This window comes from Typopeltis vanoorti, chromosome 18, assembly GCF_054136105.1.
Source record: "Typopeltis vanoorti isolate ZY-2024b chromosome 18, IOZ_Tvanoo_1.0, whole genome shotgun sequence".
In the NCBI taxonomy this organism is placed as follows: Eukaryota; Metazoa; Arthropoda; class Arachnida; order Uropygi; family Thelyphonidae; genus Typopeltis; species Typopeltis vanoorti.
The window spans coordinates 77,883,526-77,907,032 of NC_143566.1; the positions used below are offsets into that span (position 1 = coordinate 77,883,526).

At 35.8% G+C, this 23,507-nt stretch overlaps 1 protein-coding gene across 3 annotated transcripts in view; it reads right to left on the minus strand.

Moving 5' to 3' along the window:
- The window catches only part of Jarid2 (Jumonji, AT rich interactive domain 2), a 557,336-nt gene that overhangs the window by 265,943 nt on the left and 267,886 nt on the right, over window positions 1–23,507 (minus strand). For all 3 annotated transcript variants that reach the window (XR_016549859.1, XM_090408748.1, XM_090408747.1), the window contains exon 10: window positions 4,217–4,342. Coding sequence is in view for 2 of the 3 variants with exons in the window: in XM_090408748.1 (XP_090264874.1) it covers window positions 4,217–4,342 (126 nt within the window). In the remaining variant the exon portion in view is untranslated. The remainder of the gene's footprint in view (window positions 1–4,216; window positions 4,343–23,507) is intronic.

The following is a 23,507-nucleotide window of genomic DNA, read 5'->3' on the forward strand; positions in this document are numbered from 1 at the left end:
AAACATTTGTAACTTACATGGTAAATTTTTGTTATTAGATAGAATTTGTTGTTCAACTCCAAAAGTTAAAACTTGTGGACAATCCTCCAAAATACAACCCGTTTGTAAGTTATGGAATGTCTATACAAAATATCCATAATCACCGTTCCCCAGAACCAAAATATGCTGAAAGCCACCTAATCAACTGTACTATCTAACACTGTAACAGAGGAAAAACATCACAATCTGTAATGGATTAATTATATATTGTTTACATAAATTTTTCAACTTTCCAGAATTAATTTAGAATACACTTAATTGGCAAGTGGTATGTTAGGATTAGAGTCTGTAATTTTTATTTTCTTTTGCATGGGTAAGAAATTCCAGGAAATAAAAGGAGGTATGTAATACCCACTGGCCTCTCTACACTTAAACTGGCCATTTCCAATTCAATTTAACCTTATCATCAATTTCCTAATTCTCTGGAAAAAACTATTTTATTTATTTGTTTTTCCTTAAAAATTTTTCCCCAAATAATATTAATACCATGTCGTGGTTCTCTGAATTTTCATTGCTCTGTTCTGCAAGAAAGATCCAATATCCAGAAACAGTGTAATTTCCTAGAACTGTTTTCAACAGCAGATTTCAGGCTATTCTCATCTGAAATGTATATGTATGCAGCAACTAGTAAGAAATATGGTTTGTCCAATCAAACATGGAAAATGTTTTTAATTTTCATTTCTTTAGAATACACAGCATTCATAACTGTGATTCAGTGATGAAGATAGAAAAATAACCACATATGCTCTGTCAAATCCTCAAATTATCATCTATTATCCTTTATAAAGATGATAACAAATAATCATCTATGGAAGGTTATGGAGATAATAAAGTTCCAAAAGTCTAACAGGAAAAAAGAGAAAACCAATAAATCAAGTTGAGCATTATATGTTAGTAAGTTTAATGTTGCCAGTAATGGGTACTTTCTTATTTTTCATGGTGTAACAAAATATCATAGTTATTTTTAAAAATAACAGCAGAAAAACTTTGCTTAGTGGTATTGCAAAAAATTAATCCTTTTTCATTAAGTCCTACTGCAGTGTTCACATTCATATTTTCAATATGCTGAACACCTCCTGTTCATCTACCTCAATTTTGATATGCATCTCTGTCATATAGCAAGGGAGGATAGGGAAACACAGCTTGAGAAAGGTTGATGCTCCAAGAGGATGTGAATGGGTGTGTAAACAAAAAAGGGAAGGGGATGACCTGGGTTCAAGGGAAAACAGTTGGATTCAAAGATGAATAAGAAGAAAAAGAAACATCATGAGTTAAGCATGGAGAAGTTAGATCTAATAAGTGGTATCAGTAGAACATGCTATAGATTCAGGAATGAGCTACTATGTTTGTATACAAATGCTAGAAGTGTAAGACAAGGCAAATGAAATGGTTGCATTAATTAACTGTTCAGCCAAGAATTGTTGGAATAAGTGAGACATGGTTGGATGAGAATGACATCCTGACAGGAACAGAGATGGAAGGGTATGATATGTTTCATAAAGGTAGAAATGGAGAGGGGATATGCTATTGATGATAAAGAAATAGATATGTCCATACAAGGTAGAGATACAAGAGGAAAATAGGGCCAGTGGTTTTGAGACAGTATGGTGTGAGATAGAGGTGAACAGAATGAAATACTTAATCAGATGTTGTTATAGACCTGGTAATGTGGATGATAGTGACCATGAAATGTATAATCAAATTAGCCAAGCAAATAAGAAAAGGGTGATCATTAGGGGCAATTTTAATTATGGCAGTATAGACAGGGATGATGAGATAGCAACTGGAAGTAAAGAAAATTAGCTTCTTCAGTTTTAGAGGGACGACTCCCTCAGAGAGTATGTAACAGAGGACACATAAGAATTGAGTCTTGGATTTGATCATCTCATTAGATATAATTATAAATGAGATGTCAAATCACCCTCCAGTCAGTGAAAGTAACCATGAAGTGATTACCGGTCATTGCCACAGTGTGAGGACCTCTGTGAAGAAAGAGTATATGTCGAACTACAAGGCTGGTGATTACGAGGAGCTCAGGAGACAGCTTGCAGGTATAGCATGGAATAAGGAGTTAGCAAGAAAGGAGATCAATGAAGCTTGGGGGGGGGGGATATTCAAGAACTGCCTAGTAGAAGCAATGTCTAAATGTATTCCAAGGGTTAGAAGGTTAAATAAGGTAGATGTGAAATGAATGAATGAAGAGATTAAGCATAAATAAAGAGGAAAAAGGCATTATGGAAGCAGCATAATAATCAATTCCATGAAGATTACAAAGAACAGGAAAGGAGGGTGACTTCATTGGTAAAGGTAGCAAAAGTGAAGTACAAGCAGCAGTTAGCTAATGAAGCCGAAAAACAATCCTAGGGAGCTATTGCGATATGTAGCCTGCAAAAAAATGAATATTATGGAAGGATGACACTGATTGGAGAAAATAGTATAAGAATAACTGATGCAGAGGATATAGTTAACATACTTAATGAGCAGTTCATAAAGATCTTTCATTTTTGTGAATGTGACATTACGAAGAGTTTGAGAACAGTTGATGATGATGATGAGGAGAGACTGACTATAAGTGAGCAAGGGATATATGGAAAATTGAGCAAACTCGAAGTTAACAAGGCTGGGACTGATAATATATCACCATGTATTTTGAAGGAATGTGCCAGGGAGTTGGTATCTGCCTTGACATATTTGTTTAATATGAGTCTTGCAGTGGGTAGAGTTCCAAAGGAGTGGAAGGAGGGCAAGATTGTGCTGCTTCATAAGGGAGATGATAGAACAAGCATCAAATTATAGGCCTATCTGTGTGTCAGATGTTGTGGTTAGGCTGGTGAGAACCAGGATCCAAAATTGGGTTGACAACAATGGTATTACTTCGATGGACAGCATGGATTTGCTAAGAGAGCTCATGCTTGAGTAATCTATTTACTTATTACAATAAGGCGATGGCTTCATTGGACAGAGGAGAGAGATACACAGTAGTATATTTATATTTTGCAAGGATTTATGATACATTACCACATGATAAGTTGACAGTTAAACTAGAGTGGATGGGGTTGGATATTATTTGTATCAAACACTGGCTATCTGATAGGTATCAGCAAGTTGTGAATGGGAGAGCAATATCCCCAAAGAGGAAAGTCACTGGTGGCATGATTCGGGGGCTTGTTTTAGGGCCATTGCTGTTTAACCTGTATGTTAATGATATTGGAGAAAATCTGAATTTGGGATATTCAGTTTTTTGCAGATAATGCAAAGTTGGGATGAACTATGAAGAATAGAGTAGATGTGGCCTTACAAGAAGGCTTGAATAGATTGAGTGAATGCAAATGGAGTGGGGATGCTGGTTTTGCAACATTTTTCAATGTTGCAAAATGTAAGGTTTTAAATTTTAGGAAACAAAGATGGGATGTAGAATTTAAGCTTGGTGGGGATATACTGTTGGAGGTACAGGAAATAAGAGATCTTGGTGTGATGGTGGATAAGGATCCAAAATTTAGAGGACACATTCCCAAAATTGTGGGGAATAACCCAATGAATTCTGGGAATGATGTGGAGAATACTGACTTGATGAAGGAAGGAGATTCTTGTTCTATTGTTATAAGGCTCTAATTAGGCCGCACATCGACTGTTGTGCACAGATTTGGTCATCTAGTTTTCAAAAAGATGAAGAGATGTACAAAAAGGTCCAGAGGCAACTAAGGTTTTTTTGATCTCTGGAATATCAAACATGAGGAAATGTTGAGAAGATGCAATCTGCAGAGTTTAGAGGAGGAAGAGGGGGTGATATGATAGAGACCTACAAGTTAGTAAGGGGTTGTTGTAGGATCAATGTTGAAGAAGTTTTACAGAAAATGGTGGGAGATCAAGGGAGAACAAAAAGGTCATCCCTGGAAGTTGTATAAGGAGGTGCGAAAAGCAGGTTTTTTACATGCAGAGTTGTGAATGATTGGAATGCCTTGCTTGAGAGTGTGGTGTCTGCAGAGAATTTGAGTGTGTTCAAGGCACAGTATGATGAGCTGTGGATATCAAAATGACCTCCTAGATGAGTCTCTGACTTCGTGGGTTGGGTGGTAATAACATTTCAATCCTGATTTACTGGATTTAATGCAATGATATCAATATTTTGTATATCAATTACAAAAAAAAAAAAAAAAAAATTATGTTTATTACTTACTGCTTTTGGAATGCGCATTACATCTGCCACTCTTTGCCATTTTTTCTTTTCAATAACTTGCTGCAGTCCTCCAAAATGCTGCACAGTATGATAAAAATTTGAAAGGTCCAACTCAATACCTCCAATCTGAAACATGGGAAACTTTTAAACGCCAGTAGATATTAATGAAAATGCTAATAAATTAAGTTGACTGTTTTAATGGGCAACTATGTATGCTTCTTCATATAATGTGTGTTTGAAATAAGCATGCTTCACTTTCAAAGAACTCATGATTATTATATATGAATGTTATAGTGATGTGTCTCTATATATAATAAAACACTTTTCTCTGATTCTTTAAAATAGATGTGATGTTTATATGGCAATAAAAGGTCCCACTTACCCCAAGATAAAGAGTATGTTATGCACACAAAACCTAATATATCTCTCCTTGAACTCATTCATGAACAGGGAACTCATAACTAATTCTGGAAATCAATTCCACTCATTCACTACTCTTCACACAAAAAAATCTAGTCTGCACACACCTATTAACCACACTTTTACACAACTTTCATGGATGACCCCTAGTTTTATTTGCCACATACTGAAAAATTTCCTTTGCATAAATTTTATAAAACCCCTTTAAATATCTTAAAAGTTTATATTATGTATCCTCCTTACCACCTATCAACTCAACTTTGTAACCCACCCACCTTCAACCTATCCCCAAAGGGAGCATTCCACAGACCTGTCACCAGCGTGGTCACTTGTCCCTGAATAATCTTCTCTACCATTTCCTTGTCCCTAAGAAATCTAGGTGATGAGATCTGTGCAGTAGTCAAGATGCAGCAAATCATAATAACTTCCCTATCTTTGCATGTTAGAATGTTCTTTAATGTTCAAGTAATTTTACCAACTTTTGCAATATTCCCTCTGAACTTCAATGCTCTGTCCACCATTATCCCCAAGTCCCCAGCCTTATTAATTTCTTACAATCCAGTACTAACAATATGGCATTACTTCACAACCTTTTTAACCCGAAGTGCAAAACCTTACATTCTGCAACATTAAATTGACAATCATTATTCTTAAATTGTTCATATTTGGTCTAATCATTATCCTTCTCCACAATGCCAATTTATTTAAATCATCCTGCATGATAACTACATCAGATTTATAAACTATTGGTCTCCTCAGTTTTGCATCATCAGCAAACAACTGAATAACCCCCATCCCCCTCAAAAAAAAAAAAAAAATTCCTAATATCATTGATATACAAATTAAGTAGTGGCCCTAGTACAGAACCCTGAGGTATGCCACTAGTCATTCTCATTTTCCTAGATTCCACTCCAACATATACTACTATCTAGTGTCTGTTGGACAACTTCTTCCCCATCCAAGCCACTAGCTTCATTTTCATTCCCATTTGCTCCAACTTTTGTAATAGTTTTTAGCATATGGTATTCTGTCATATGATTTCGCAAAATCCAGCAGTATCACTCATTCACTACTCTTCACATAAAAAAATCTAGTCTGCACACACCTATTAACCACACTTTTACACCACTTCCAGATGTGTAATTTATTTTTTTCCATTTATTCGTTTATTCCATTCTGCTGTCACTTTGCCCACTAGATTATCATATCCCTTATCCACCCACTGTTGGATTTTTAACTTTATCCAACTTTTCCAGTATTTTAACAAACATTCCAGATATATTAATTGGTCTGTAGTTTGCCAACTCTGTCAAGGACCCACCTTTATGTAATGGATTTATCTTACCCTCTTTCCACTACTCTGGAATCTTGCCAGAGCTGAGACTTGGAGTGAACAACTTCATCAGAGGCAATGCCAATTCTCTTGCACAATCATGCAGTACATGGGCTGACCATGCTATCCAATCCCACTGCTGCGTTCACATTCATATTTTTCAATATGCTGAACACCTCCTGTTCATCTACCTCAATTTTGATATGCATCTCTATCATATTAGCAACTGCAAAATCTCCATCTGGATGATACACCTTTGCAAAATGATCATTCAGCAACTCAACTATCAACTATTTCTTTTGCATCTGTCACTTTCCTACTGTGAGCATTGTTTAAAGTCATCCTACCATAGTCATTTTTTCTCTTACTTGCTGCATAATGAAAAAACTCTTTTGGGTTTATCCTTGCTTGCACTCTTAACTTTGTGCTGTTCACGAGTATGCTGATTACCTATTTCTTTATATTACTTACACATTGTTTTCTGGTTTATTCTCCTGACTTTGTGTATGCAGTTCTGATAATGCTTCTCTCAATCTCTGACCACTTCCCATGCATGTGCAGTACTGACATTCTTTCCCTGTACTTCTCAAACCATGACACTCCTCCAAGATGACTTCTAAGTCTGTGGTAATTACCAGCTTTATAGTTCAACATAAACCCTTTCTTGACGGAGACTTCCACGTGTTTGGTAACTTCCCAGAACAATACCACAACATGGCCACTCTTCCCAATTTGAGGCAGAGTGTCTATCTTGGTTATGGATATAGAAGATATATCCATAACCAAGATAGGCAGAGTGTCTATCTTGGTTATGGATATATCTTCTGATGCCATTACCGGATCACTGGTCCCCTCTATAAGATGTTGTTTCAGGTAATTATCACTTAGCAACTGTATAAATGCTACTTCCATCTTGCCATACCTTCCCTTTCTCCCTCCAATCTATGTCCCCATATTTAAAGTCTCCCATAATAACTGTTTGACCTATATTCATTGTGCTAATCTGTCAATACATGTCATCTACATTTTCCTGTGGACTCCCTGGTCTATAGCAGCAACCAACAACATATTTTGTCCAATAGGCCTCATCTCATGCCAGACAGCAGCAAATGAACCATTTCCCCAGACCAAATATCCTCTTTAACTTCTATTTTTGTTGGTTATAATTCTTCAGCAATCATCAGCTATACCCCACTACCTGTCTCATTCCTGCTATCATCCCTGAAAATACAATACCCTTTACATTCTATCTCTGTATCTGACATTTGTGTACATGCATTTCAAGATCCCTTTGTACCTTATAGTTATACTTGTGTAATGTCATTACCAACCTATTTGAATCAGAACCCTGTGAAATCACATTAAGCACTGCATAATAATTTCTGTACACACACATCATTTATCACAGGGGTGGCCAGATACGTGCTTGATTGCACATATCTGGCCACCTATCAGGGATACTAGAGATATTAGGATTGGATGATTGCATCCAATCCTAATATCTCCAGTTTCCCTGATTTTGCACTTCTAAACTTTCACTGGACAACACTTTCTCCAAACAACTAACTCCAAAAACATTTAGATTCCAAAAACATTTAGATTTATTAAGAGGGGGGGGGGGATAGATATGCAGACTTTACGGGGGCAGTTAAGTGTATGAATGAGTATATTATGCCCGAGCGAGCACGACGGACAACAAATCAGAATGGGATAGTTAGTATAAGGCATCAAAGTAGGGATGGGACAAATGGGCTTCTGCGATTCATGTACACTAATGCCAGGGGTATTAGGAACAAGAAGGAAGAGTTTTTGGCCATGGTTGGCACTTCCAGGCCACAGGTTGTCGGTATTAGTGAAACATGACTGACAGAAGATGATAAAGCTAGTGGGATTGAATGCGATGGGTATAGTGTGTTCAGGAGTGACAGGGTGAATAAAAAGGGGGGAGGAGTGTTATTGATGATAGCCGATGATCTTCAGCCAAGGAGTATAGAAGTTGAACTGCATGATGGGGAAAAAAGCACATTTGAGGCTGTTTGGTGTGAGATAGAATCCAGCAGAACAAAATATACAATTGGGTGCTGCTAAAAAACCGGGTGATGGAGTGGATGGTGGGGATAGTATGCATAAGCATATAGAAGAAATGAGTGGAAGGAGGGTAATTATTATGGGTGATTTCAATTATGGTAACATTGACTGGAAAGAGGAGAGGGCACATGGGAGGAAGGAATTGGATTTTATGCAGTTATTAAGGGACAACTATCTACAGCAACATGTATTGGAAAATACCAGGGGGCAGAGAGTGCTGGACCTAGTAATTGCAACTGAGAATGTGGCTGTAACGAACATGACCATGTTGCCACCAATTGGTGAGAGTGACCATAAGGTCATGACTTGGGAGGTGGCTAAAGGAGTCGAATTTACAATTAAGACAGGGTACATGTGGAATTACGGGCTGGTAAGTATGACAAGCTTAGGTGTGTGCTTGGCTCAATGCCATGGCATGTAAAACTGCAAGGGCTGGATGTTGATAGTGCATGGGAGGTGGTTAAGAACTGTTTGCAGGAGGCAATGGTTGACTGTATACCAAGAGTCCGAATAATAAATCAAGTAGGGGTTAAATGGATGAATAACACTATTAAGCTTGAGCTGCAAAAAAAGAAACAATTGTGGAGGGAATTTAAGGAGAAGGGTGACCATCAGGCACAGGAACAGTATAAAGCTCAGGCCAGGATGGTAAGAAGGGTGGTAAGAAAAGCAGATTACGAAAGGAAATTGGCCACGCAGGCTAAAGAGAATCCCAAACAGTTTTTTCAATATGTTGCAAGTAAAAAGAAAAATGCTCATGGTAGAATGATTTTAAAAAATGCTGAGGGTAGGGAGGTAACCGAATCAGTCGATATTGTGGAATTACTGAGCGAGCACTTTGCAAGAGTATATCATCCAGGTGGTGACTTTGCAGGAATGGAAGAACCAACAGCTTATACTGGAATTGTGATGAATGAAGTAGAGGTAACTAGTCTATTACAGAACCTCAATGTCAATACATCTGTGGGATTGGATGGTATACCAGCTCGTGTTGTAAGTGAAGCGGCCAAAGAATTGTCAGTGCCCTTGACCATTTTGTTTAATTTGAGCCTCAGGACTGGGTCAGTCCCAAGGGGGTGGAAAGAGGGGAAAATAGTTCCACTGCACAAAGGTGGTTCCAAGACTGCTGTTGAAAATTACCGGCCAATCAGCATAACAGGAATCATTATCAAGGTCTTAGAGAAAATAGTCAGGAGGAAAATACAAGATTGGATAGAAGAAAATGGGATACTGTATCGGGGACAGCATGGTTTAGTGAAGGGTAGGTCATGCCTCAGTAACTTGCTCACGTATTATAACACAGTGACGGCTGAACTGGATAAGGGTAATGGGTTTACAGTGATTCTACTGGACCTTGCCAAGGCCTTCGACAGGATACCACATGGAATTCTAATCAGTAAATTGCAGCATATGGGAATGGACATAGGGTTAGTGAGATGGATAGGAGGGTGGTTGACGGACAGATATCAGAGAGTGGTTTACTCAGGAGTAGAGTCCACAAGACGGCCTGTGACTAGTGGTGTGCCACAAGGATCTGTTCTTGGACCATGTGAAGTTGGGTAGGGCAATAGTGAACGCAGATGACGTCAAAATTTTGCAGGATGATTTGGATAGATTGGAGGTCTGGGCTAAGGAGAATGGATGTCAGTTTAATGTGGCAAAATGTAAGGTTATGCATTTTGGGGTGAAAAGATTGGCGGCAGTTTACTGCATTGGTGGAACTGTGCTCCAGGAAATTGATGAGGCACGAGATTTAGGAGTGTTGGTGGATAAGGAATTGAAATTTAGGGGACACATTGCAAAAGTGGCCAAATCAGCTCATCAAATCACTTGGTTGCTGAAGAATATGTTGACAAGCAGAGACAAGCAGGTTATTGTTCCTCTGTATCGAGCCTTGATAAGACCCCATCTAGACTACTGTGCTCAGATTTGGTCACCTAGGTTTCTTCTTGATGGGAAGGAGGTGGAGAGGATCCAGAGGCGAGTGACCAAGATGATAGCAGGTCTGTGGAATGAACCGTATGAGAACAGGTTGAGGATTTGTGGGTTGCAAAAATTGGTTGATAGGCGGAGGAGGGGAGATATGATTGAGACATTCAAATTACTGAAGTGGTTCTATAAAATTAATTCAGAGGATATCTTTGAAAATATAAATTAGGGAACATCCATGGAAACTGGGCAAAAGTGTGGTTAGTAAAGGTGTTAGAGCTGGGTTCTTTACTTTTAGAGTAGTGAATGAGTGGAATGCGCTCCCTGAGTCTGTGGTGGATGCTGTGACAGTGAATGAGTTTAAGGCGAGGTATGATAGATACTGTATGAATGTCAAATAGTTGTGATGAATATGATTTGGGGCCTCCCTCGATGAGTCAAATGACTCCCTGGAGTTGCCCGTAATAATAGTAATTTAAACATAGTCCATCAGGCATATATCAGCTCTTACATCCATAAAATTCATTACATACATCAATAAACTGAACAATATTCCTTCTGCACAATCTTCTCATTGACCCATTAGCAACATGAAGGCTGTTGCAAAATGGTATATTTCAGCAGGTTACATGTGCTAAGCCTCTTATAAATAAAAATAACTTTCACTATATGTTAATAAAAGATCACTAATGAAGGCATTCAAAAAAATTCATTTTCTTTCATTATGAAAAATGATATATCACTTGATGGCAACTTCCATTATATCTCAAACTGATACAAATGACAACCACCATTCTATCTTACAAAATAATAACATATTTTCACTAGATCCTTGACATATTGTTAGATCCTAAATGAAGGAATCTTGGAAAGAAATCATTCATTTGGAATCTAACATATAAAACTTGCTGACAAAGAGAAATACCTGCACATCAGCTGTAATTAAAAGTGAAACTTCTTCACTTTATGTAAAATTTGTATTCTTTATTTCAAGTGCCTTATATTTAAGCTGATGTGATTATATTAAGATTTCCTTTTTAAGTATGTCTAAAAAGAGAGATAATCTGATTTAAATTTAAGCCTCACTTAAGCTATGTAAAATTTACTGTGAGTCATCTAAAAGGTTGCTAAGTAATAATTCCTGGAAGGCATAAAGCTAACGTGTACCGCGTAATGCTAGTGGCTATAGCTTACTCGGAAAATTATGTTGCGATGTATTCTGTGAATCCAAGTATAACAGCATCGTAAAAGCAAAGGATGAACCCCAAAGGGGGTGAAAAGATAAGGGCCGTGTGCAAAAAGGGCACTCTATAGAAGAATATAAGGGGTTGAGCATGTATCGGAACACTCTCTCTGGTCATAACGTTTTCCTGTTTTGGTGGTTCGGAAGTTAGTGGGCAGTTTCGCATGGGGGGGGGGGGGGGGGGTAAAGTCTGTGATAAGATGTTGAACTGCGAGCGTTCTTAAAATGAAGTAGGATTCTATGCAAAGCTGAAGGTAAAAATTCCATGTCGTCCTAGCAGAATCAAGCCGTTAAGTTGTTCCTGAAATGCAAAGATTTGAGTCCGTTTTCGGCAGAAGGAATGAAGACAGCATAACCCCTACGCTGGCATATGGACAGACAATAGATGAGAAGTATCCAGACATACACGTGGTGCAGAACGACATGGAAAAAGCTCGGTAAGGTGCAATTACTCTAATTCTGTGTGAAAGTTCATTAGAAGAGAGAAGATTGTTACGAATGTGAAATTAAGAACTGTATTCTAAAGAACCCTGTGAACAGTCTCTATTTAGAAAGTTAACCTCCTTTGAGAGTAAGAAGAATTGTTTGGAAGAGATCTTTTGTAATTTTGCATGTGATGCGATAAGAATGGTAGAATTCAGTATCTCAGTAACATTAGAATGTTTGTTAGTTTTCTCTTGCAAGTAATGCTACTGAAAGGTATTTAGCTTAACTTCATATTATTTGCTATCTATCCCAATATGCAGTTACTGTGTTTAGCATGCCTAATAAGATTTAATTAATTTAGAAAGTGTTAACCTCTTAATTCGAGTTTTATTTAGTAGAGAGCATAATTGAGTGTATGAATTTTGTATTGTGTTTTAGATATTCAATAAACATGTCATATTTACCTGAACCTGAGTCATGCCTGATTACGATTCCAACTTACCACTTATAAAAATAGAACCTATTTTGGCGGGAAGGATTTAGAGAGTGAATATAATAATAGATTTAGGTCACAACTGCAATAATCGGAATCTATACAGCAGTTAAAATAAGATATTGTGTAAGAAAGCTAAGAATCTAGTATTGTCTCTGGGAGTAAGGATCTTTTCTGCTATAGGATACTGGCTGGCACAGCTAAAATATAAATTTGCCAATATCCGAAGAAGAAACAATCCTAGATATAAGAATAAGATTAAAGTAAGTGAATAAAGAGAAGAAAGAATAAATAACGAAAGGTAAATATATAACAATAGAGCAGACAGTAGGATTTTGATTGTATAAGGTTTTAGGTAACAAAGGATAGATTTAAGTAAACAACTAATTAAGCATAAATCATATAGGAACATCTTTTTAACAATATCTCATCTATATTGATTTTGCATGGTCACAAAATCTTGAGTGTTTGTTTTGAAAAATAAAATAAAATAAATAAAATAATTGAGATATCATGAAAATTGTATGAAATTATTAATTTTATTCATAACATTCTTAGATATTCTAACACTGCAGCAAGACTGAAGATTATTATTATTATGTGACACCTCCAGGGAGTCCAAAGACTCATTCTGGGAGGACACTTACTCTACAACTCACTGCCTCCACCACTCTATCCACCGACTACAATGAACCACAACTACCATCATCTATACCAACAGCATCTACTGGCCACCATCACCACCACTAGTAATTTCACAGACAATCACAAACATCCATGCCCACGGCAGGATTCGAACCTGCAGTCTTTTGGAAGGAGAGCGGATACACTAACCACTTGACCAACCAGGCTGGCATTATCAATGAGCACTATCAATGTATAAAGCATCAATAAAGGCAGAGTAACGAACTGCACTGACATAACTGGTGCAGCCAAATGTAAAAGAATGAAACTGGAGGCGATATTCTTTTTTTTTTTATGAAGAGGGAGAGAAGAAAGAGTAAAAAAACTCTGTCATCTTTGCATAAGAGCAACAAATTGAAAAGCACTTATAAAGATTTCTCATGCATTTGGAATTCAATTCCAAGTAATGTTATGACAAATGTTATGTTATTCTTGCAACTGTGCTTTAAAGGTATGATGATGAAGAATAAAATAGATATACTTGCAGATTTTTCTAATAAGTGATTGGCAAAAGTGACTAAATGAATTATTCAGGCAAAGAAATGCCTACAGCATTCAACATTAAACAGAAAAGATAAACGTCTTGAATAGAAGAAAATTTCAAATAGAGAGCAGTAAGCATTTTCAACATGGGAAGCTTGACAATGTGATTTATTTGTTATGCTAATCTTACTGATAATACCAACAATGACATAGAGGAAATCTCCGAGATATCAGAAAGTGAAAATGGCAAAGAAAAAAAAAAAAGAAATATTAAGTAATCTCTATTTGGTTTTAAGCAGCAGAAAAACAGAAAAGAAAAAGACTGAAGAAAAAAAAAATTTTGAAAAGAAAACGTGTGAGAAAGATTTAAAATGAATCTCCATTAAACAAATTTAAGATAGGTATTGCAGATTGAAATATATGAATATTATTGAGAAAAAATGTAAACATTTAAAAAAATGAAATGGGCATTACAATGAATAACAAAAATGTAAAGAAAATGAGTTGCCTGATCAGGAAAGTAAATGACAAGTTCAAAAAAGTTAAAAGCATTCAAAGGGGGGGGGGGGGACATAGAAATCAACTAGAAAGATAAAGTTCTCTATCTTTTCTTACAGAATACAGAGAAAAATATGGAAAAGCTAAAGTTAGGCAGTCATAGGAATACTTTGTGAAGAATACAGAAGGCAAAAATCATGAAAATAGAAGAGAGTAAAAAATAAATAAAATACCATAAAATTGATCTCATCTCCCTCATTAAATCATTGACTTCTCAATTCTGTTACATTTAAACTCTAATTAATGTCGCAACAAGATGGATATTCATATTTAGCTAGTTTGTTATGCTTGTTTTATAGGAAGAAAAACCTCCAATTTCTGCATGAGACCAGCTAACTCTCTTCAGTTTATAAACATTCCTCTCATTCTAATGTATTTGAAACTTTTCCAGTCAAAGAGTGATATTACTATAATGGTGCAGATATTTTACTTTTCATTTTTTTAAGTACTAATTAGTCACAACAAAACTTTTAAAACTAAGGCTAGTACATCATATGTGTAAAATGCATGTGTTCCCATGCTAGCTTGTAGGTTCCAGGTTTTCAGGATGCAGAACTTAAAATTCCAGGCAAACTCTTACATTTCATGATATCAGAGTGAGCTCCACTTAAGTTGAAAAGTCTTATAACCATTTCTCTTGACCTACATTAGGAATTCAGGTCTTTCCAAAGGATGTCGTAACACTCTTACCAGATGATTTTCATTACTCAGTATGTGACTATCATCTTGTTTATTGAAGACCTCAGAGCTTGGAAAGGTACCAGTTTGATCTCTGTACTATAAATGATTACTTGCAGATCATAGCATGCATGGACGGACTAACCCTACTAATTTTTTTATGTTTAAACCCATTTGTAAGTTTCAATTACATCATTATATATACAGGTAGTCCTCGACTTACGATGACTAGATTCACGACGATTCACACTTATGACGGACAAAAATTATTATTAAAAACTCTAATTGCTTTTGTATATGCATCACAGCGTCGCCATTAGTCAACAAGCAAAGTCTATCACCAATACGAAATAGCCGCTGCCATGATTCATCCATTTCTAACTTATCGTAGCCTTCGGCACATTAGCTGCTAATCAGCAGTTGAAGTATTCGTTTCTCTCATTGCAATTTTTGTATCTTGTCGTAACCCTTTCATGTAAGAGAAGTAATACTACTGATAAAAATTCCAACATAAAAAAGAAGGCAAGGAAAGCTTTAAGTTTAAATGCTAAAATAACAGTCATTAAAGCATATGACAAAGGAAAGAAAGTCAGTTAAATAGCAAGAGAAGGAAAAACTATTGCATAACTTACATAACATATGAATAACGGGAGATGCTGCTAGTTCCAATTTTAAAACTCTCGAAATTTTCAAGAAAAATCTGAACAAGATGATAAAAGATGAAGGCTATTTGCTAGAACAGATTTTTAATGTAGATGATTAATTACGACATTCATACAGAAGTTACATCGGTGCCTGGTTTTAAGGAATTTAAAGATAGGATTATGCTTCTTCATGGAGGAAATGCTGCTGGTTTTAAATTAAAGCCATTTCTTGTTTACCGTTCACAAAACCCCAGAGTTTTGAAAAACATCGACAAGAATAAGTTGCCGGTTTTCTATAGGAGTAATCCTAAGGCTTGGATGAATTGTTTTATTCCAGAAGTACGTGCCTACTGTCTTGAAAAAAACATTCCTTTTAAAATTCGATTGCTGCTTGACAATGCTCTAGGACATCCTCTTCACATCGGCAATTTGAATGTAAATATAAATGTGATGTATCTACTGCCCAATACAACAGCTGTGATTCAACCTACGGATTAAGGTTCGATTGCTACATTCAAGACATATTATCTGAAAACTACATTTTCTCAAGCAATAACAGCAATGGACAATGATGCTATAACATTACTCAATTTTTAGAAAAATTATGATATTAACCAATGTATGATATTAACCAATTTAAACATAATAGAACATTGGAACCTCATGAAAGGAAGTATCGGAATAATGTATGTGAGGAACTTGGAATAGTATGTTCATTAAACAGTACAATGAGCATAGTATGTTAGAACCAATTGGTAAAGAAATCATTGAAACTGAAAGAAAACTGGATCTATAAAACAATATTACTGAATATAGAAGAATTAGCAGATCATGAAGGTGAACTGACTGATCGAGACTTGATTTTCCAAAACGAAAGAGTTGTAGAAGAAGAAAGGAATAATGAGGAAGATGAAGAAGAGAAATTGTTAAAAAAATTTACTGTAAAAGAATTAGCTGAAGTATTTTCTAAACTAAATCAAGGACTTCAGCCACTTGAAAATATGAATCACGGACACTGATAGCTTTGCCAAAGTTGAAAAGCAAGTTCGAGAAGCAGTCAGATGTTATCGTGAAATATATGAAGGAAAAAACCAACAGACAACATTAACCAATTTTCTGATTAAAAAAGCTACTCCCGATCGCAAGAAATAACCATATCGTCCAAACGAGTGACAGTTACTCACCTGTTTAACTAAAGACACCATTAATAAGTTTTTTGTTTATGTTAACTAATATTTAAAGGAATTTCAAATTAAAGTAAGTGCACCATTTTTGATATGTGTTTATATATTTTTTTCTTACATTTTTCTTTCTTAATTTTGTATTTATATGTTTACTTGCTAATAATTTATAAATGTTTATGTAAGTTTATACATTTTTAACCATTTTAAGTTAAATAGAAACCTAATTTATGAAAATATTATAAGTAAAATCAAACAAATCAAGAATTAAAAAAAAGTCCTCGACTTATGTCAGAATTGACATATGACAGAGACAATGGAATGGAACCCATCGTAAGTCAAGGACTACCTGTACATAAATTTCCTAATATAGGAAAATAATGGGCCCATGATCAAGCTGCCTTTTGTAAATATTATTTTTAAAAAGAAAGTAACAAGAATTGTCATTCCTGACCAATCATGCAATTAGTCAGGAGAGACATAACTTTTTTTTTTGATACCTTATCTTTTAAAAGAATTAAAATCTCTTCTGTAGGCGCATAAGTAAAGGGGGAAATAACATCGAAACTGGCTGCAATTTCACCTTTTTGAAGATGCATGTCTTTAAAAATTGAAACAAATGTTCAGAATTCTTGAGGAAGGATGTGGTTAAGCCTGTTAAACTTTTTAAAAATTTTGGCCAAATGTTTTGAAAGTATGTATGTGGGAGATTCTATGCCTTCTACAATGGGTCTTAGTGGAGCATTTTCCTTATGTATTTTAGATGAATCATATAATCAGGGGATGAAAGGATGAAGTGAACAAAGAGACAATCTATAATTTCTAGGAAATTGTCTACTGGTTCTCAGGAGATTGTTAGCACGATTATGAAGTTCATGAGTCAGATCACTTTCAAGAAAACTGAAAACCTACCCGTTTGCAGACGTTGTAACATTTTGTTGTATTCTTCAGCATCTATGATGATAGTTGTGTCACTTTTATCTGCTGGGAGAATTATAATATCTCTCTTTTTCTGGAAATTCTTTATGGCTTGACATTCTGTCATAGTAACATTATCTATTTATCCATTGTGAAGATGGATTCCAGACAAATTAAATTAGCTTCTTGAGGTGGAAGGAAGAAAGTTGCTTTTTCAATTTGTAACAGTACCTTTGAAATAGATCTTGGTGAAATAAAAAATTAAAACTTTATTAAGAATAAAAATCTGAAGCTTTAAAGTTAGAACAGCAAAAATCTTCCAAACCTAAATTTCAGCTTTCTCCTAATAAGGTTATTATTAACAAATCCAGTTACCATAATGATGGCATTAATTTTGGTATGTCACCAAGATTAATGCCATCATTAATCTTGGTGACATACCAAGATTAATGATGGATTTTAAAGAGATTTTAATTCTTTTAAAAGATAAGTTACCAAAAAAAGTTATGTCACTTTTTGTATAAATTCTGGTTACTTTCTCTTTAAAAATACCATTTATATGCAGAACTTTGGCTTGGCCATGGGCAATTCCTGTATTGGCAAATTATATTTAGAAGCCTTTGAGGAAAAAGCAATCAGTTCCTTCTCATTAAAAAGCCAATATTACGGAAAAAGTATATGGATGAAGTTTTCTTAATTTGGACCATATTCCTTAAAGGAGTTCCTGAACTATCTCAACAATCAACATCCAAATTATATATAAGTAAGTAACAGACCAGCAATAAAAAAATATACAGGAATAATGTACATAAGTCTTCATACCCAGATGCAGAAAATACCATTAGATATCCATAATGTGGAAAGGAGTAGCTGATGACATAACTAGATATCAGTCTTGAAATAAAATGCTTGAATGCAGAGACATTAACACTTTGAGTTCTAGACCTACTGGGACTTAAGAACCTCTGTCCTGACCATTTTTAGCTCTATTTAAAAAATTGTTGTGCAGTATTTCTATGGAATATCCAAATAATTATTTTTTTTCTTTTAGTTAGCATCATCGACAATTAATTGGAACAAAAATTTTAGTTATACGTGTGGTATGAGCTCCAGAAAAAGGTTGCATTGAAAAAAATAAAAAGTTAATTTTTTTTAGTTTCTACTTATATTTACTTCTTTAGTGTTCAAAATTCAATAAATTCAGTCAAAATATTGCTTAGATGTTACATAAATAATGAAAATTATAAAAGAAATAAAATTTATGCGTGTTATTGTTATGATGAAAATATCATTTTACATGGGTGTACATTAATATAATTATCCACTATTGGCCATAAAAGTCGAGCGGTTAATTATTGAATTAGGCCATTCAGTTTTTGAAATGCCACGACCTCATGTGCGATTGCATACATGACTTGCTGGATGACCTTGAATTTGGTCACCCCCTCGTTCATAGCTCTGCGTCACTGTGGCTTGACTCAGAGCTCACATTTGTTGGGAGATCGGCTTCATCTTGTTCTGGATCACTGTCTGCCCATTCATCTAATTCAGATCCTTTGTTATCGAGTATTTCCTTGAGCATTTGTTCTAATTCGCATTCACTCAAGAACCGTTTTACACCCTTGCTTTGGGCACCACTGGGGCCTGGTCTATCCATGGTGACAGAGAAATTCAAACTGATCTCTCATGTCACAAGAAGAAAATCATGAATCCCTCATACTGTTTAGATTGGAGCAGCCAGAATTATGATGGCATGATGTAACATAAACAAGAACATATACGATCGTAAGTGACACAGCCGATGGGCAGGCGTTATGATATATTAATATAAATTCCCTTTTTTTACTGATAAAAGTCAACCATCCTCATGGATAACGAAGCTGAAGTTCAAATTTAACTACAGTACAGTCTGATAATGAATTCGAAGCATATATTATTATTTTCAGAATTTTTAATTTAGCAATGTAAATATACATCGATAGGACTCAAAGTGTTAAAGTTATACAGCAGCAAATGCAGCATAATCACAAAGGTTTAGTCAAAAGGTTGAAACCTCAGATTGGTCATAGGCATTGGCGACACTAATTTATATGTACTGAAATTATGGCTGACGTAACTAAGGCTGTGAAATGAATATTAAATCTACTGACTACACATACTTCTGGCTGATTTGCATATTCTGCAAAAGGAAAGAAAAATCCTGTCACAATCATATGTAAAGTTGAAGAGTGCTAAGATTTTTCTGTCTTTTTTGGATGCTTATAGCACATCCTAATAATGTGGAAGCCAGTATTTTACAAAAAATCTTGCCCCATATAAGACCAGCAAACTCATCTTAAAGTGAAAAGTTCTTATAAAGTCTTCTCATCTCTGAGATAAGATTTGAACCTGGGTCTTTCTGACCAAAGGGCAACATCTATTCAAGTTGATAAAAGACTGCATTACTGAAACATTCATAAAAAAAATTTAAATAAAATTGAATATTATAATTACAGAGGAATTTCCATACTGAGTGGAGCCAGGAATTATTCATGTAAACATACATGAAAAAAAAAAAAAAAACTATATAAAAAATAAATGAAGGTAAGGTTAGTTAGAACATGCAGGAGACAATTAAAAGACTAGTTACTTGAACCAAATCTTTATATTAAGACAACATGTTCATGAGAAATCAGAGGAATCTGAAAGGTGCAGAGGAAAAACATGTTCAAATAGAATGGCATAAATGGAACCTCATGCTTAAATTATCAGATAAAACCAAGGATGTACAGCAAGCCAGTTGATATTACAGTAACCAAAAAGTCTGTTATAGTGAAAAAGTTCATAATAGGAAATTTCCTTTACATTAGTGAATTTTTTTCTGGTCTGTGAGTGAATTCACTATAATCACATTAAAAAAAATGTTTATATTAATCCCATACATGCGATGTAGAAGAACTGGTAATATATCAGAGCCATGTATGGGATGCAGAGTGGGAAAGAAGAAATCCATCAGCATTTTTCTTGAGAAGTTAGAGGTTGCAGTCGGATAGTATACATGACAAAGGGCAGAAGCAGATTCATCATGTTTGCAGTGGGACTGAAAAGGGATGGCAGGCAGCTGATGCTCCTGTTTTAGCAAACCCAGCGGAAACGCAGAGGAATAATGGTTGCCAGTTAAGTGGAGCAGTGACCATGGAAGTAACTGGAACAGAAAAGAGTTGAAGCACCCATGAGATAATGGTCGAATCAGTGAGGGAGTGAGTAAGCAGCTATTAGCCAAACCACTCTCTTCTGGACAACATCAAGAATGTGTAGAGATATTTGGGCACAACATCCATCCCCAACGTGTGACCAGTATTCTAAGGATGGTGAAAGGTAGTGTCTTGAGCAGAAAAGAATGCCTACTTTTTTTTTTTTTTTTTTTTTTTTTTTTTTTGAAGCTGAGGAAGTTAATGATGTGATATATTTCCAATGGAGGTAAACATCAGTCCAAGGAGTAAGATCTGATCCTGTCTATACTGAGAGCGAGTTGAAATCCCTTCTGAGATATAAAAGCATGACTGCATTTTGGTAGCACTGAAGATAACTAGGTAATGAATGGTATGCAGATCGGTGTTTAAGGCGATGATTGTAGATGATCTTGAAACTTGGAATGTCTGAACACTGCATGGATTGTTGAATGAAGTGTACTTCCATCATCAAAGCTGTGAATTAGCGGTAAATGAGAATAGGTCATTTATGTCTAGCAGAAGCACAGTCCTAAGGCACTTCTACATTGGTAAAGTTCAAAGAGAGGAAGCTATCCACCTTGACATGCAGTGAACAGTCAGAGAGAAAATTTACTATCCAATTACAGAGGGTGGCAGGTAGACCAAAGGATGGCAATTTATTAAGCAGGCCTCAATGCCAGACATGATCAAATGCTTTGGAAATGTCTAGAATAACAGCAAACTTTTCTATGACGTGTCATGATGGGTAATGTAGGCTATGATATCAGCCAGGGATGTACAGTGGCAGAATCCATACTGGTTGTCAGGAATTAAGCTGAAGATCTCTAGGTAGTGGAGACTGCTGACAACTTTCTCATGATTTTAGGGAGGATTGAGATGATGATGATCACTGAGTAGTTAGACAGCAGACTTCTATCCTCCTTGTTTGAAATAGGTTGGATATATTGTGAATGCTTCCATGCACTGCAGTGTTAGCTAAGCAGAAAATATTGTACAGATGTTAGTTTAGGAGCACATTTGAATACTACTGGAGAGATATCATCAGGACTGGAAGACCATTTTTTATGTAAGTTATTTAGTATTTTTCTGAATTTTTTTTTTTTTTTTTTTTTTTTTTTTCAAGAAACCAAAGGAGGTATATGGTGCACTGTTTCTGGTATAGTACAAGGTGCTTTGACTGGATTATCTATGCAAGAGTTGGGCAAGAACAGTGATGCAAGGAGCTCAGCTTTCAAAGAGGCAAGTTTCTGTTATAGGCCTTTATGGGACTTCAGTAAAGGCTGAGCATGAAGCTGGGTTCTTGTTGCAATCAACTGTGGCATAATGAATTTTGTTACTTCAAATACTTTGGTACACCTTTTTTAAGGCTTGGAAAGTTGATGGGAATTCTGAATGGAATGGGCAATTAAGGCCTTCATGCCAGTGATGATCACTTTTGTGACTTGCTCAAAGCAGGTGTTTGAATCAGAAGAGTAACCTGACCTAGGAAAGGAAGAGTAGAAATTCCCAAGGTTGGGAGTAGCTGGAGAGAGAACATTCTATGAATGTCTTCTCTCTAGCACAAGACTGTCATCTGAGAAACCTGAAATCAAGGGTATTAGGAGAGTGAAGTGAGTCATCAAGTATTCAGGTTGGTAGATGTACAATTTGTATTAGGTCAGTGCTTATTTCAAATACTTCTGCATCTTGTCTAGCTTGATTGGTAGTGTAGTAAAAGGGAAACCTACTGGAGTTGTGGATGGATATTAAGATCACTCAGCATGATAACTTCACTATTTGGATAGTATGGCAGAAAGTCAAGCTTATGGGATAAGAAGGCAAAAAAAATTAAAATGGTTTCCAGAATTTGGAGAGCAGCAAATATGGCAAGCAATATCTAATTTTGCAAAAGTGTCACCTTTGGCAAGAAGAATCATGCAGTGTGTAATTTGAACATCAAAGGCGAACTGTATGGTATTAGTTGCACTTTGTTTTATATCAAGAATATGAGGTCTGGTCTAGATGTAGGTGATGATCTGTGTGTTGAGGCTTAATGGAATATACACAGGTGTCTAGGAAGGGTAAACCATTGTTATTTTCCTTTTCCATCTTAAACTGGATTCTTGGATGTAGGCTGTTCAGGTGACTGAGGATGGAGTCTAATGTGTCTGGGCCATGAGGCCAAATAGAGAACACATCATCTACATATCTTAGCCAGATAGAAGGTTTGAGAGGGGCTGAGTCTATGGCTCATTTTATAAAATTTTCCCCTCTCACCACATCTTCCCAATTTTTATATGAAAAATTTTGGAAAACGAGCCATAGACTCAGCCCCACTCAAACCTTCTATCTGGCTAAGATATGCAGATGATGTGTTCTCTATTTGGCCTCATGGCCAGACACATTAGATTCCTTCCTTAGTCACCTCAACAGCCTACATCCAAGAATCCAGTTTATGATATACGAAAATAACAACAGTTTACCCTTCCTAGACATCTTAGTAACACGCCTTCCTAATGGTAACTTTTCCTTCACTATATATAGAAAACCTACTCACATAGACAGATACACTCATAAACTCTCCCATGTATGTGGTTGAGTTCAGTTGAAAGGGCAATTCAACTGAACTCAACCACATACACAATGTCTTCCTTTCCAATGGCTACAGCAATTACAGAATTTAAAAAATAATCAGTTCCTCCTCCATTTCCCGGCCATCACTTCAGAAGGAGTTCAGAAATGCCATCACCATACCTTACATCCATAACACATCAGAAAAAATAGCCAGATCCTTAAAGATGATGTATGTCATTTGTGTTGGTGTTTCTGCCATGGATGCTGGTAAAACAAATGTGAAAGTGATTTTTTTTTTTTTTTTTTTTTTTTTTTTTGTATAGATTTTGCCATGTTCTGTATATTTGTTTGTCATTTTTGTTGAAATTAGTTTTTGAGGTGGGGACTTATTTTAACTGCAGTGACATTATCACCATCTTTGCCATATGTTTCATTTTAATTAGATAAC